At 44.5% G+C, this 14596-nt stretch overlaps 1 protein-coding gene across 1 annotated transcript; it reads left to right on the top strand.

Moving 5' to 3' along the window:
• Positions 1–426: 426 nt before the first annotated feature.
• On the top strand, positions 427–14217 carry fbxo36b (F-box protein 36b; the record flags this gene model as incomplete). Its single annotated transcript, XM_084327654.1, has 5 exons — positions 427–525; positions 1166–1265; positions 10087–10259; positions 11816–12089; positions 13856–14217. The coding sequence occupies 5 exons, from the start codon at positions 427–429 to the stop codon at positions 14215–14217; spliced, it is 1008 nt and encodes a 335-aa protein (XP_084183780.1).
• Positions 14218–14596: the final 379 nt, after the last annotated feature.

The raw sequence follows: 14596 nt of genomic DNA, 5'->3' as shown, positions 1-14596 counted from the left end.
GTTCAATTAACACGTTCGCTAACGGACGTAGAGAAACGTCAGACGTACGTCAGACGTACTTCGAGATACTTCCGTACTTTCCGCCAATCAGCGCATTGCCCTGTCACGGGAGTAATAATCTTGTGGCTGGGCGGAAGTTGCCCAATCTGGACCGATTGATTGATTGATTGATTGAAAAGTTTATTAACAGATTGCAGAATGGGTACAGTACAGTACAGCTCAATACATACAATTGTTAAGGGGATGCAGACCAGAGAAAGACTTTCGAGGCTGCAGCTCGACCCTACTCCCTGAGAGCGCTACTCTGCGGCTCTGCAGCTGCATACGGAATCTCCGTTCAAAACTCAAAAACTCGTATCGGGCATGTTCCGTCTCCGAGCTCACCCTTCATTGTCATGGCAACATATAAAGCGACCCAACATGAACATGGCGTCTCTGCTGCCAGACAGTTTATTTGAAATCAGTGGACTAGGCCCTCCTTCACTGACTAAAGAGTTTTATAATTTAGCTGTCACAAAATCTGATGTAAGTTGTTGTCATTGTGTTTTGCGGATAATATATATTTTTTCTTGGATGACATAAACGGTGTATGACCTGCTAACTCGTTGCTAACGCTAGCTAGGTAACGTATATTACCACCACCAGCACCCAGCTAAATGTAATGCTCGGTTGGTGGTTGATATTGTCGTTCCACCAGCCACTGTGACTGAGTGGTTGAGAGAGAAGATAATATTAACGTTACATGAGTGGATGGAGGAATTTTGGATTCACCTTCCATTTTAATGAGGTGTAAATCCAACAATCCAATCTGGCACTCATTGATTGATTGAAAACTTTATGAACAGATTGCAGAATGGGTACAATACAGTACGGCTCAATACACACAATTGTTAAGGATGCAGACCAGAGAAAGACTTTCGTCTTGTTTACATTAGGGTAACACATTTTCAATTCCTAACATTTATGACATGCATGACATACAGATAGTACTGTAACATCCAGACATTTATGACATACACATTTATTTACAGACAGAGATTCTACAATTGAGGGGGAGGAAACTGTACATTGGGGGGGGGGGGGGTTGGACATTTACCGGGGCCAGTTTCGAATGGTCATTTGCAGTATTTGACGTCATCGTTGCACCTCTACAATATTAATTTAGGTGATTTGGAGGTGGTGGACGATATCTCTGAGACATTCGAGCAGGCCTGGAGAGATGAAAGAAGCTCACCAGGACTACTTAAATGACAGTCGACTTCAGAGTAAGATATTTATATTATGTAACTTCTTTGATTGATTGATTGATTGAAAACTTTATTAACAGATTGCAGAATGGGTACAATACAGCTCAATACACACAATTGTTAAGGGGATGCAGACCAGAGAAAGACTTTCGTCTTGTTTACATCAGGGTCCCCCATTTTCAATTCATCAGGACATATATGACATACATGACATACAGATAGTCAGTACTGCTACATCTATACATTTATGACATACCAGATTTGCAAATACAGTACTGTTTGTGATACAGAAGGAGTCAAGAAAAGGGAGTATATACATTTGACGTAGAAACTGTACATTGGAGGAGGTTGGGTGGGGGGGGTTGGGTACATTGGGATATTGACAACCATACTGGGTAATTTACATTGGAGGTGGTTGGGGGGGGGGGGCACACTGTATAAACAAGCAAAACTGTACATTGAGGGGGGGGGGAGGAGACACTGTACAAACAAACAAAATTGTACATTGGACTATTGACAAAACCATACTAGGTACATGACTGTACATTGGAGGGGGTTGGGTTAGGATATTTACAGGGGCCAGTGTTGAATTGCAGTCTCCCGTAGGTGTCCCTTGAGAGAGGTTTTGAAAGTGGGTAGTGATCCACATTCCTTTACAGCTTTGGGTAGGGCGTTCCACATTGATGTGGCATAATTGCGAAACGTGTTTAGTCCCTTATTTGAGCCGAATCTGGGTTTAACATGATTTGTGGAGCTCCCTCTGGTGTTGTGATCGTGGTATTCACTGACCTTTGGGAAGTATTTTGACATGTACATGGGTACCTTGGTCGTGTAGTGTATCTTGTAGACCAGGCCCATTGCAAGTTGCTGTACTCTGTCGTCTACTCTAAGCCATCCTAGGTTGTCAAAGTGGGCAGGGGTGAGGTGGGTTCTAGGAGTAAGGTCAAGCAGTAGTCTGACCAGTTTGTTTTGAGATGTTTGTAATTTTGTTTTTAGCGCCTTTGAGGTGCTTTGGTACCATGAGGTGCAAGCATAGTCGTAGTACCCCTGAATGAGTGCTCCTGCCAGAGTCTTCAGGGTATTCTTGTTTACCAGAGAGGAGATCCGGTACAAGAATCGAGTTCGTTGGTTGACTTTTTTTATTACATTGGATGCCATTTTGTCACAGGAGAGATTAGCCTCTAGGATGGAACCCAGGTAGGTAATTTCATCTTTCCTTGTGACAATATTGTCACCCACTGTAACTGAGAAGCCGTCGGTCTTGCTGAGTTTGTTATTTGAACCGAAGAGAATGGACTCTGTTTTGCCCATGTGTAATGATAGTTTGTTATCAGCGAGCCATATGCAGATTCTGCCTAGTTCCGAGCTGAGGGTTTTTTCAACCTGTAACTTGTTCTTGTCAGAGACCAGCAGGGCTGAGTCGTCCGCAAACAGGAACAAGTTGCAGTCACAAGCTGACGACATGTCATTTGCATAAATTAGGAACAGTAGCGGTCCTAGTATGCTTCCTTGTGGAACACCACAGCTCACTGTGAGGGGGGGGGATAGGGTACCGTTTACCTCCACCATCTGTTCCCTCCCCTCAAGGTAGGATTGCATCCAGCTCACTGATAGACTATCAAAACCAATTGCTTTTAGCTTGTCAATCAGAATGGTGACAATTAAGGCCTCTATAGGTTCAGCAAGGCACGCGGGACGCGTGAACACTTAAGGTAACTTACTTGCGTTCAGCTTTTCGTTCAGCGTTTCTCTGATTGGCAACACGCCCCACGTGACCGCGCTAGCACACGCCCTTATCCGCGCCCTGCTGCTCTGTGTGGCGCGCCGCGTTGCAGCGCGCGACAGAGCGGCAGAACGAGTGACGCGTCTCTCTTCTGACCAATCAGTGGTCTGCATTGTTTCACGCGACTTTTCTGGTCACGTGCGACCACTGATTGGCCGCGCATGCGCATGAGGCTCCCCCACTCCCCAGGTGCTCTGAGACGCCACGCAGGTGCTCGTTGTTGGTTAATGCCATATTAGCAGTGTTGGTTTCGTTGTTGGTTAATGCCATATTAGCGCTGTTGGTTAACGCCATATTTGCAGCTGGTTATACTAACTAACTAACTAACTAACTAAGCAAGATGGACGCTGCATGCGGGCGAATGGACCTATCTCAAACCCTGCCCTCTTTTCTTGATCCTCCAATCACAACTGTCGCTTACCTCGGACAAACTTTGTGATTGGACAGTTGTGATTGGAGGATCAAGAAAAGAGGGCAGGGTTTGAGCCGCAGGCTGCCAACGTGGCTGCCAACGTGGCTGCCAACGTGCAAGCTTTTGGCTTGCCAACGTGCAAGCCAGCACAGAGGTAAGGGGTGTCGTTAATGCATTTTATTACCTGCTGCGCTGTAGGCCAAAGCAGAGGTACAGTAAAAGCATATGTACAGTAAGGTACAGTAGGTTACATGTTTGATTGATTAACTACATTACCTGCTGTGCTGTAGGCCGCAGCAGAGGTACAGTAAAAGCATATGTACAGTAAGGTACAGTAGGTTACATGTTTGATTGATTAACTACATTACCTGCGACGAGTGAATCTGGTAGTTGTTTTATGACGTTATGAATAAAAAACGCGAAATAACCTATAACGTTACAATGTATAGTTTCAGGGCGGTCAGGTGCGTACCCCGGAGCGGCTGGATTCGCCTGTTCGAATCCAGCTCACAGCTCCGGGGTTGTCACCAGCTTGGCTGGCCGTTCACACTAATACAATTGGCAGTATTAGAGGGTGGGAGAAGCTGGCGGGGTGGGTCCGGGTCGTTGTAAACAGTGACTCCTACAGTTCGGTCGGGGCGCCTGCTAAGCGCGGATAGGATCTAAGTGGGATAGTGTGATCCTTCCACACGCTACGCCCTCTCAGTGAGAATCCGCGCTGCCAGGTGAAAAGAAGCGGTTGATTGGCTGGACGTGTGTCTGAGGAAGCACGTGGTAGCCTCCACTCTCCCAGACCGACTGTGGGGGGTAAGTGCGCAGCGACCAGGAAGGGGATTGGGAATTGGCATAACGACTAACATTGGGATGGGAGAAAATCGGAGGAAAAAGGAGGGGGAAAAAGATCAATAATAAAAAGAAAAAAAATGTACAGTTCAGTCAGCAGCCTCCACTGATGTACAGTGACGCGTGAATCTGGTAGTTGTTTTTTGACATTAAAAACGCGAAATAACATTATACATTATATAACGTTACAATGTATAATTTCTAGTTAATCAATCAGCAGCCTCCACTGATGTACAGTGACGAGTGAATCGCGTAGTTGTTTTGATAAATATGTTGTGTATTCGCGTGATTCGATTCGGACATAACATTACAGCTCCGCATTTCATTTCCGCAAGGGACCTCTGCCGCTCGTGCCGCGCTGCAACATACAGGAGCGGCAAAAGGGGGCGGGCTAGCGCGCGGTCACGTGGGGGTCGTGGCCAATCAGAGAAAAGCTGAACGCAAGTAAGTCACCTTAAGTGACAGGATTTTGCTATAGAGCAGGGGTAGGCAACCCTAGGCACGCATGCATAGGCACGCGGGGGCATTTTCATAGGCACAGGGGGCAGCAGTATAAAAAAAAAGTATTATTTTTTTTTCTTTTTGCTTTGAAATATTATAGTGAAATATTTTGCACTGTTGTCGCATTTATCTTGTTGAAATCCTCCCACAGGTTCTTTTTACTACCACATATTTAATTGAGACCCTTTATTTGTTTATTATTTCAATTTAGCTGGAAATACATTGCTACATCATTCAGTAACATTTGCAGAGCCTTATAACAAAAACATTATTACGGTCACCATTGTGACCAGTGGGATTAATCAACACATTTTATTATTTATTTTTCTATTTCATTGAACATTGCACATGTTAAAAGCCATTTTCAAAATGTGAGTATTACCAAGTCAACTTGTGTTCTTAAAACAATGACAATAAACATAGTTTTATTAGGTTGAAATAATGTGGTTGTGTACTTATTTTTCTGTTAACTTATTATGGATTGAAAACTGGTTCTGGTAACTTATTATTATAAAAAAAATGTACAGTGTAGTCTTGCGATCAATCAAAACTTATTTACACGATATACCTCACATTCACCCTCCATTCACATCCTGGTGTTCTCCATTAGGCCTGTAGGTGGAGCTATGACAGCACACGTACAGTACACACACCGATGGTGTGTGATGTGTCCAAAAATGAATGGGCAAATGTGAGTGAAATGGTCGCACTGTATGCAGCTGTTTGTCTGCATTGCATTCCCCCCCCCCCCCCAACTCAGATTTAGGGTTGATCCAACCATCATAATAATATTGTTAATAATAACAATAACAATAATGATGTATTAATGTAAAAATTATCATTAAAAATACCTGATTATGAGAAAAAAAATGTACGATGCATGGAATATTGTTGAGGCACACTAGTTACAACTATATTTCAAACAGGCACTCCATGTCAAAAAGGTTGCTGACCCCTGCTATAGAGGGTTATACCAGCATGGCTTCATTCCTGAAATGCAGGCCCTATCATCCATTCAGTCATAAATTGGCAGTTGTGGTAGAGAGCTATTCTAGAAGAGCGATGCACATATCCAGAGTTGCTGCTCTCTCTGTAATCTCTTGAGTATTATTTATTATTTCCCCATGCAGGCTTAGATATATGAGTTTACTGTAGGTGTGATTGATTGATTGAACATTTTATTAACAGATTTTATTATTGTGATATTCTGATATTCTGAGATGATGTCCGGTGTTATAAGATTAACTTGAATGTATATATTGATTGATTGATTGATTGATTGATTGAAAACTTTATTAACAGATTGCAGAATGGGTACAATACAGTACAGCTCAATACACACAATTGTTAAGGGGATGCAGACCAGAGAAAGACTTTCATCTTGTTTACATCAGGGTCCCCCATTTTCAATTAATCATGACATTTATGACATACACGACATAGAATAGAATCTTTATTGTCATTGTTGGTACAACGAAATTTAGTTTGGAGCGGCAAGTTGATGTTGATCGTTGAGCAGCCTGACAGCCCGTCGATAGAGGCTGTTGGTCAGTCTGCTAGTTCCGGACTGGGTGGATCTATACCTTCGACCAGAGGGCAGCAGTTGAAAGAGATGGTGTGCTGGGTGGTACTGGTCCTGTAAGATGTTATTCACACGACGTAGGCAGCGGGAGGTGAAGACTGTGGAGATATCTGGGAGGCTAGCTCCAGTGATCCTCCTCGCATAGTGATTGACTATGTCTGTACTCTGGTAGAAGAAACAATCCCCTCCACCAAAATTAAAATCTACCCAAATCAAAAGCCCTGGGTAGACAAATCCGTCCGTGAGGCTCTGAAAGTGCGCACATCAGCATACAACACCGGGCTGGTGACAGGCAACATGGAAGAACACAAGATGGCAAGATACAACGTCAGGAGAGCAGTAATAGAGGCAAAACGGCGTTACAGGGATAAAGTTGAACTTCAGTTTGAACAGGCTGACTCTAGAGGCATGTGGCAGGGCCTCAGAACAATGACAGACTACAAAGGCACCCCCCTCAAACTGAACAGTGACATCTCCTTAGCAAATGATCTCAATTCCTTCTATGCGTTTTTTTTGGCTGTGAATAACAACACCAGCCTACAAACCACGGCAATGGGGGGGGGGGGGGGTCTGCTGATGGAGACTCAGTGTTCAGGGTAACAGAGCATGAGGTGAGACGGATCTTTAAAAAAGTGAATATCAGGAAGGCAGCAGGACCGGACGGCATCCCCGGCCGCGTCCTAAAAGTCTGTGCCGACCAACTGGCCCCGGTATTCACTGACATCTTCAACCTGTCCTTGGAACAGGCTGTCATCCCCACCTGTCTGAAGAAGTCCACCATCATCCCTGTACCCAAAAAATCTATGCCCGCTTGCCTCAACGACTACCGCCCTGTAGCCCTCACCTCCATAGCCATGAAGTGCTTTGAGAAGCTAGTGAAGGGCTACATCTGTTCCTCCCTCCCCATCAACCTGGACCCTCTGCAATTTGCATATCGCCCCAACAGGTCCACGGAGGACGCCATAGCCCATGTGCTGCACACAGCAGCATCACACCTGGACAAGAGGCAGGGGAACTATGTGAGAATGCTGTTCATCGACTACAGCTCAGCATTCAATACCATAGTCCCCTCCAAACTCATAGCCAAGCTCAGGGACCTGGGCTTGAACTATGACCTCTGCCAGTCGGTCTTGGACTTCCTGACGGGCAGACCCCAGGTGGTAAGAGCCGGCAACTGCACCTCCTCATCCATCACGCTCAACATAGGGGCCCCCCAGGGCTGTGTTCTGAGCCCCCTCCTCTACTCCCTGTACACACATGACTGCGTAGCACAGCGGAACAACAACACCATCATCAAATTTGCTGATGACACAGTAGTGGTGGGCCTGATCTCTGCCAACGACGAAAGGGCCTACCTGGAAGAGGTAGAGAACCTGTCACAGTGGTGTCAGGAAAACTGCCTCTCCCTGAACGTCAGCAAAACAAAAGAGATGATTGTGGACTTCAGGAGGTCGGGGGTCAAGGACTACAGCCCCCTCAGCATCGACGGGGCACCGGTTGAGAGAGTGAACAGTTTCAAGTACCTCGGAGCCCACATATCCGAGGACTTGACATGGACCACACACATTGACAGTGTTGTGAAGAAGGCACGACAACGCCTCTACTTCCTCAGGCGCCTAAGGAAGTTCCAAGTCAGTCAGAAGATCCTTAGGAACTTCTACTCATGTACAATAGAGAGCATCCTGACCGGCAACATCACCTCCTAGTTTGGGAATAGCACTGCACAAGACCGTAGCAGACTACAAAGAGTGACACGTTCAGCCGAACGCACAATTGGAGGGGGGCTTCCCACCCTCCAGAACATTTACAACAAGCGGTGCAAGGGGAAGGCTAAGAGAATTATTAAGGACTCGAGCCACCCGAACAACTGCCTCTTTGAACTGCTGCGGTCAGGCAAGCGATACCGGAGTCTTAAGGCGAGCACAGAAAGACTCAGAAGAAGCTTCTATCCCCAGGCCATCAGGCTGCTAAACGAACAATAATCACTATGCAACAACCATCAAATGCACACAGCACACACACCCACACGCACACACTCACTCAAACAAACAACACACTGCAGCACCCACTCTCCACACTTTAGATCACACAAACACACTTACACTTTATATTTATTGATAAAGGATTTGCACTACAACTCGTACACCTACTGTGAATTGTACCTAAATTGCACCTCGTCCCATTTCTCCATTTCTGCCTTGCACTATATAGTATTGTATATTAGTACACTGCACAGTATTGTATATTGTATGGTAACTACGTCTATTCTGCATCGAACATTGTACATATGTCTAAACTGAACACTGTGACCTCATTTTTTTTACTTCTAATTTTACTATGTTATTTTATTTCATACTTATCTTGTCTTGCACAGTCTCTGGAGCGCAACAGTAAGAAGCATTTTGTATAAAAGTATTCTGTACTTCTGTATGACAACTATTAAAGAAACTTGAAACTTGAAACTTGAGCCTTGACCACTCTGTGGAGGGCCTCCTTCTCTGCCCTGGTGCAGCTGGAGAACCACACCAGTAGTCCGTACAAGCACACTCTCTACTGCGCAGTGGTAGAAGTTAGCCATCAGTCCCTGTGGGAGTTTAGCCCATTTAAGCTTCCGCAGATAGAAGAGGCGTTGCTGTGCTTTCCCCGCAGCAGAGGTAATGTTGATCCCCAGGACAGGTCATCAGACATCGTCACGCCCAGAAACTAAAATTTTGAAACCCTCTCCACCTCCTCATTTCCAATGAGGAGTGGAGAGTGGCTGAGGTCACCAGTCCTGCGGAAATCAATGATAATTTCCTTGGTCTTCGTGGGATACAGATATACAGTACTGTTACATCCAGACATTTATGACATACAAGATATACAAACATACAGTACTGTTTAAGAGACAGAGATCCTAAAAGAAAATATATACATTCGAGGGGGAAGAAACTGTACATTGGAGGGGGTTGGGTGGGGTGGGTGGGGTTTGGACATTTACCGGGGCCAGTTTCTAATTGCAGCCTCCCGTAGGTGCTCTTTGAGAGCGGTTTTGAAAGTGGGTAGGGATTCACATTATTTTATGGCTGTGGGTAGGGCGTTCCACATTGTTGTGGCATAATTGCGAAACAAGTTTAGTCCCTTTTTTGAGCTGAATCTGGGTTTAACATGATTTGTGGAGCTCCCTCTGGTGTTGTGGGCGTGTCAAAATAGGCAGGGGTGAGGTGGGTTTTAGGAGTAGGGTCAAGCAGTAGTCTGACCAGTTTGTTTTATGATGTTTGTAGTCTTGTTTTTAGTGCCTTTGAGGTGCTTTGGTACCATGAGGTGCAAGCATATATGTAGTACCCTTGAATGAGTGCTCCAAGTCCTGTTAGAGTCTTCAGGGTATTCTTGTTTACCAGAGAGGAGATCCGGTACAAGAATCTTGTTCGTTGGCTGACTTTTTTTATTACATTGTTTGCCATTTTGTCACAGGAAAGATTTGCCTCTAGGATGGAACCCAGGTATGTAATTTCATCTTTCCTTGTGACAATATTGTCACTCACTGTAACAGAGAAGCCGTTGGCCTTGCTGAGTTTGTTATTTGATCCAAAGAGAATGGACTCTGTTTTACCCCAGGTGCAATCTGAGGTTGCACTGATTCCTTGTGGCAATTTGAAACATCTGATTTTGAATAAAGTTTTCCAAAGTAAGATCCTTCCCAGTTACTAGTGTGTTACTTGTTCTGGCTTCTATTCAGGCCAGGTCAGGCTGGTCTTCGGCCTTCCCGTCCTGCAGTACACCCATGCCCTCTGCCAGGGCCATTATGACTACCTGGGATATCTGCCAGACCCCCTGCTGCTCCAAATCTTAGCCCACCTGGAGCTTGAGGATGTGGGGCAGCTCGGATGCACCTCGCACAGGTTCAGGAAGGTGAGGTTATTACAACAGAAGTAGTGATAAAGGCTCAAATGAAAAAGGGAGAGAATAGACCCTGCAATATAAACAGGTCAGGTATGTTATTTAGGCTTCACATGATTTGTAATACTGTAGGTTCTCCGTTGAAGTTGCTTGTCAAATGGAACACAAAGGTCTCTTGGCACATTATCACTTTTTTGTAAACAATGATCAATTACTTGATCATAATTGTGATAACATCCGAAAACCATTGAAGTGTTAGTACATCGTCACCTTATTAACACATTCCCCGCCGGAAACGGCTTAAGACGGGTTTCAAATTCTGCCAGATCACGGCGTACAACGTTATTCTGATCATATTTCATATTTTCGCCATGGTATTCATATTTCAATCACAGAGGATTGTCTGATGCTGCGGGACTCAGCACAACTCTGCAACGCTTCAATACTGCCACCTGGTGGCTGATCGGTGAGTTGCCAAACCGGATATCCCCTTTGTTGCTCGGTCCGTCCCCTAATTCCGTCCGGCCACTCGTTTATCGTCGCGGGACTCGACACACACCGTGGATATGGATCGTTGCCATAACTCAATAATCCACATGATTTGGGCGTATATTAGTATTATACAAACCGGAACTGGATCGCCTCGATCCACATCACATAACTGGGATCTGTTTGCTCCACTCTCATCGCCCAATGCTACGAGGAAGCTGCCGTGAGTTTCAGCGTTTTTCTTTATTATTAACCATACAAACTGCTCTGATCTATATATCACCCATACTACATAAATCATTTAACGACGATCACGTAATTATAAACGACCCCCCCCCCCCCCTCTGTTCACCCGCGCATGATCAGTCATAACGTTTAGGACCATGTACAGTTGAAATTTTTAATATAGCGTCGATCGGTATCAAACAGCATTTGATAATCTAATATATGCATTTGTGCCTATATCTCACACTCTAGGAATTACTGCAGAAAACGATAAAAAACATATTTATACTCTAGACGGTATTTTCGTATGAATGTGTGAATGAAAAAGTCAAACGTTCCTACATAATCGATGTTGAATGGGCCATAGTAATGTCAATTTAGCAATACAATTAAAAAAGTTATAGCCCTGCAAAGAAGGTGAACATCTCCATAGACTTAAAGTGGTGGCAGAGATCAAACATTGATGGATATAAGCGTGGCAGAGAAGTGTTAAAATAATGGCTTATGTCACTGAGTTAAATTATGTTTTTGCTTAAGTCATCTCTTCATGATGCTAGCCACCTCTGGTAAAATTGCCTACATCCTTAGTTGAAAAAAACATGCTGTTCCTACCCAGTTGTGAAATTATTACATATCATATATTCTATATTTGATTCAGTTTATTCAGTTTTTCTCAAAAGTTTAAAATATGACTTAAGCCATTATTTTAAGGTGTCGACATGGGGAAAGAAAGCAAAAAAAAAAAAAAAGTGAAATGCAGTTCCTAATAAATTTACACCGTATTGTAGCAATAAAAGCTTTTCCAGTAACAGCGTGACAGTGACCTTCCTTAACTCCTCCGCTCTTCTCCTCAGCTGTGTGCTTCAGAGGAGGTCTGGGAGCAGGCGGTGCGGGGGTGCTGTGGCACAGTTTCAGCCGAGGTTTCCTCCTTGGCGCTGGAGGTGGGCTGGAGGATCATTTTCTTCACCAGCAAGCTGCAGCTGCAGAAGCAGCTAAGCCGCCGGAGGCTCAAGGCGCTGCCACAACGGGAAGAGAAGGTCCATGGCACAGACACACTGCTGGGGGTGATCAGCCTCCTCCTGGTGAAGTCTCACAGCCAGGCAGACATAAAGGAGCATGACGTGTCCAGTAGGTGGAACCCTGCTCTGACCACAGGTCACACACCAGCCACAGCCAGACCAATCTTGCTTAAAATATGAAAATAAAGTACTAATCGACCACAGGAAAAAAAGTACATATTGTACGTTATGTTATAGCCACAAGTAATATATTGACGTAAAATGTACAATGTGTACATATTACAAACAAGTACACTGTATATTACATATGCAAACAAAAAACAATTTCAACTTTTAACCGCCACAGTGACCAAATGCGTCCACATTTTTATAGGATTCTATCACATTCTCATAACAATAGCGAATATAACTTACCCTGCACCGTTTTCATTGAGGTTTCTTACAAATTAACGATGTTTTATTTGTCCTTTATATGCGGATAACATTAAAATCTTAAATTGTACCATTATGTTTCCCTTTAGACAACAAACATAATGCTAATGATGCACTTTTGTTAAGATAATTAGGTGACCATTCTCGGTCACTATATTCAGGAATCAGGTCGCATTAATAGTTTAACGCTTCAGATCACGCTTCCCTAATCCGGTGCTAACATAGATTTTTGTCTTAGAAGTGTTTTTAACTTCAGATCTTTTGTGGAGGATGATCAAGAAAAGAGGGCAGGGTTTGAGATAGGTCAGTTGTTTACATGTATTTACTTTACTATGGGCATACTGTACCAGTAGTCTGTTCTGTATGTATACTCACTCACATGTTTTTATTTATTTATATATTAGTGTGTTCTTAATTACCATTTTCCTCATCTCTGTCCTATTCATTGCGGTGTTGTTGACGACAATGGGAAAATTAAAAAAGGTATTCACTTTTTTGCAACTCAAATATGATGCCATCTGTATTTGCACGCCATTTTAACACAAACAAGTCTCAATATTACCCCTTATTGTATTTTGTTGAGCACTTTTATTGACATAACCTGTATCTGGATGTGATGTGGTGTGAAGCAACTGAAACCAAAAAGATTGTCATCAGTGTAACACTATACTATAGTTTAGACTCAGTCACTAGATTCCCAGTGTTATTCCTCTCTCAGTATTGCTGAGAGACAATCCAGTGATTCACTGGGCAGAGTGCACGTGATGGACACTGTAAAGGCCTGTGTCCTCGGTGCAGTGTGTCCCGCACCTGACCTCCGTCACAAGCCATGCTTCATCCTCTTGACTCAGCACTGTGTTAACGCCGTTGGCAGCCTGCCCCACAGCCTCCATGCCTTCCGGCTTGCCGGGTCATTGCTAACCTGCAGTTGGCACTGGGCAGAGGCACCATGATCACCTCGCCGTGCGTGGCCCACGACACCTGCCTGTCCTGTTGCCATTCCACTACACACAGCCTTGGTTCGTGGCGTATGGGGATCAGTCGTAGCACTCGGTCTGTCGTAGCCTGGTTCTTTGCTCTGCTCAATCCGGTCCTTTTCGCTGTGTTGGCCTGTGCTCTGTCATCCTAGGGGAAAGGTAGTAGAGAGCAGGGCTTCACACGACTCTGTACCCTGGCCCTACTGATTCTGCTGCTGCTGATTGTGGGGTGCTATGTACTCCTCTGTGTGGAGGGCCGTCGTGTGGGCCACTTGTAGTAAGGGAGAAGAAATCGGCAACTCTTTTTCAGCAGGTTACGTGTTGGTAACGTGTTGGTTTTAATTATATCAATAAAGAACATTATTCTTATAACATCCATCGGCCTCCAAGAGTTGCAGAATCTTTCTATCTTACTAGTTGTTTCCAGTTCATGCATCTTGGTTGAAAGACAAAGTTGTCACCACAGGTCTTTCTTCTCACGTGGGCCTCTTCTCCCAGTCTAATGACAAGGGTCACTGCACCATCCTGATCCACGGCTCGGCGATGAACCTGCATGTTCTTCCCCTTGTTGTCCCCATCACCCACCTGCGCCAGAACTTCACCATCACACTCATAAACTTCCTAGTGTTCTGTGTGGTGCAGGCCCTCAACCCCATCATCTATGACCCCATCATCCATGACCCCATCATCTACGATATGACTCCGTCATCTATGACCTATAGTGCTGTGAAGAGCTCTGTCCTTTTTCCTCCTCCTACGGACAGTGGCTGTACAGCACGCCTGGAGCAGCAGGGGAAACCAAAGACGATGCACAATGGACTGTTCTGATGCAGAGACGGCCACCTATAGGAACAATAAGCACCACCAGCACCAGCCAGTGCTTTCACAGCTATTGTTTTCAAAACGGCTACAGAGGCATTGCATTGTAGAATTGGGACATCGGCAGTGACTGAAAATAACAGAATGTCCTCTTCTGATAGTGAGGACACTACTTTGACCTCAGACATCACAACACACATGAGGTCTACTCTGCACACACATGAATGAATGAATGAATGAATGAATGAATGAATGAATGAATGAATGAATGAATGAATGAATGAATGAATGAATGAATGAATGAATGAAAACTTTATTTATTTAACAGATTGCAGAATGGGTACAATACAGTACGGCTCAATACACACAATTGTTAAGGGGATGCAGA

Source organism: Notolepis coatsorum, assembly GCF_963971535.1.
Source record: "Notolepis coatsorum genome assembly, chromosome: 13".
In the NCBI taxonomy this organism is placed as follows: Eukaryota; Metazoa; Chordata; class Actinopteri; order Aulopiformes; family Paralepididae; genus Notolepis; species Notolepis coatsorum.
The sequence above is the reverse complement of the archived record's forward strand: the minus strand, read 5'-3'. Positions and strand labels throughout refer to the sequence as shown.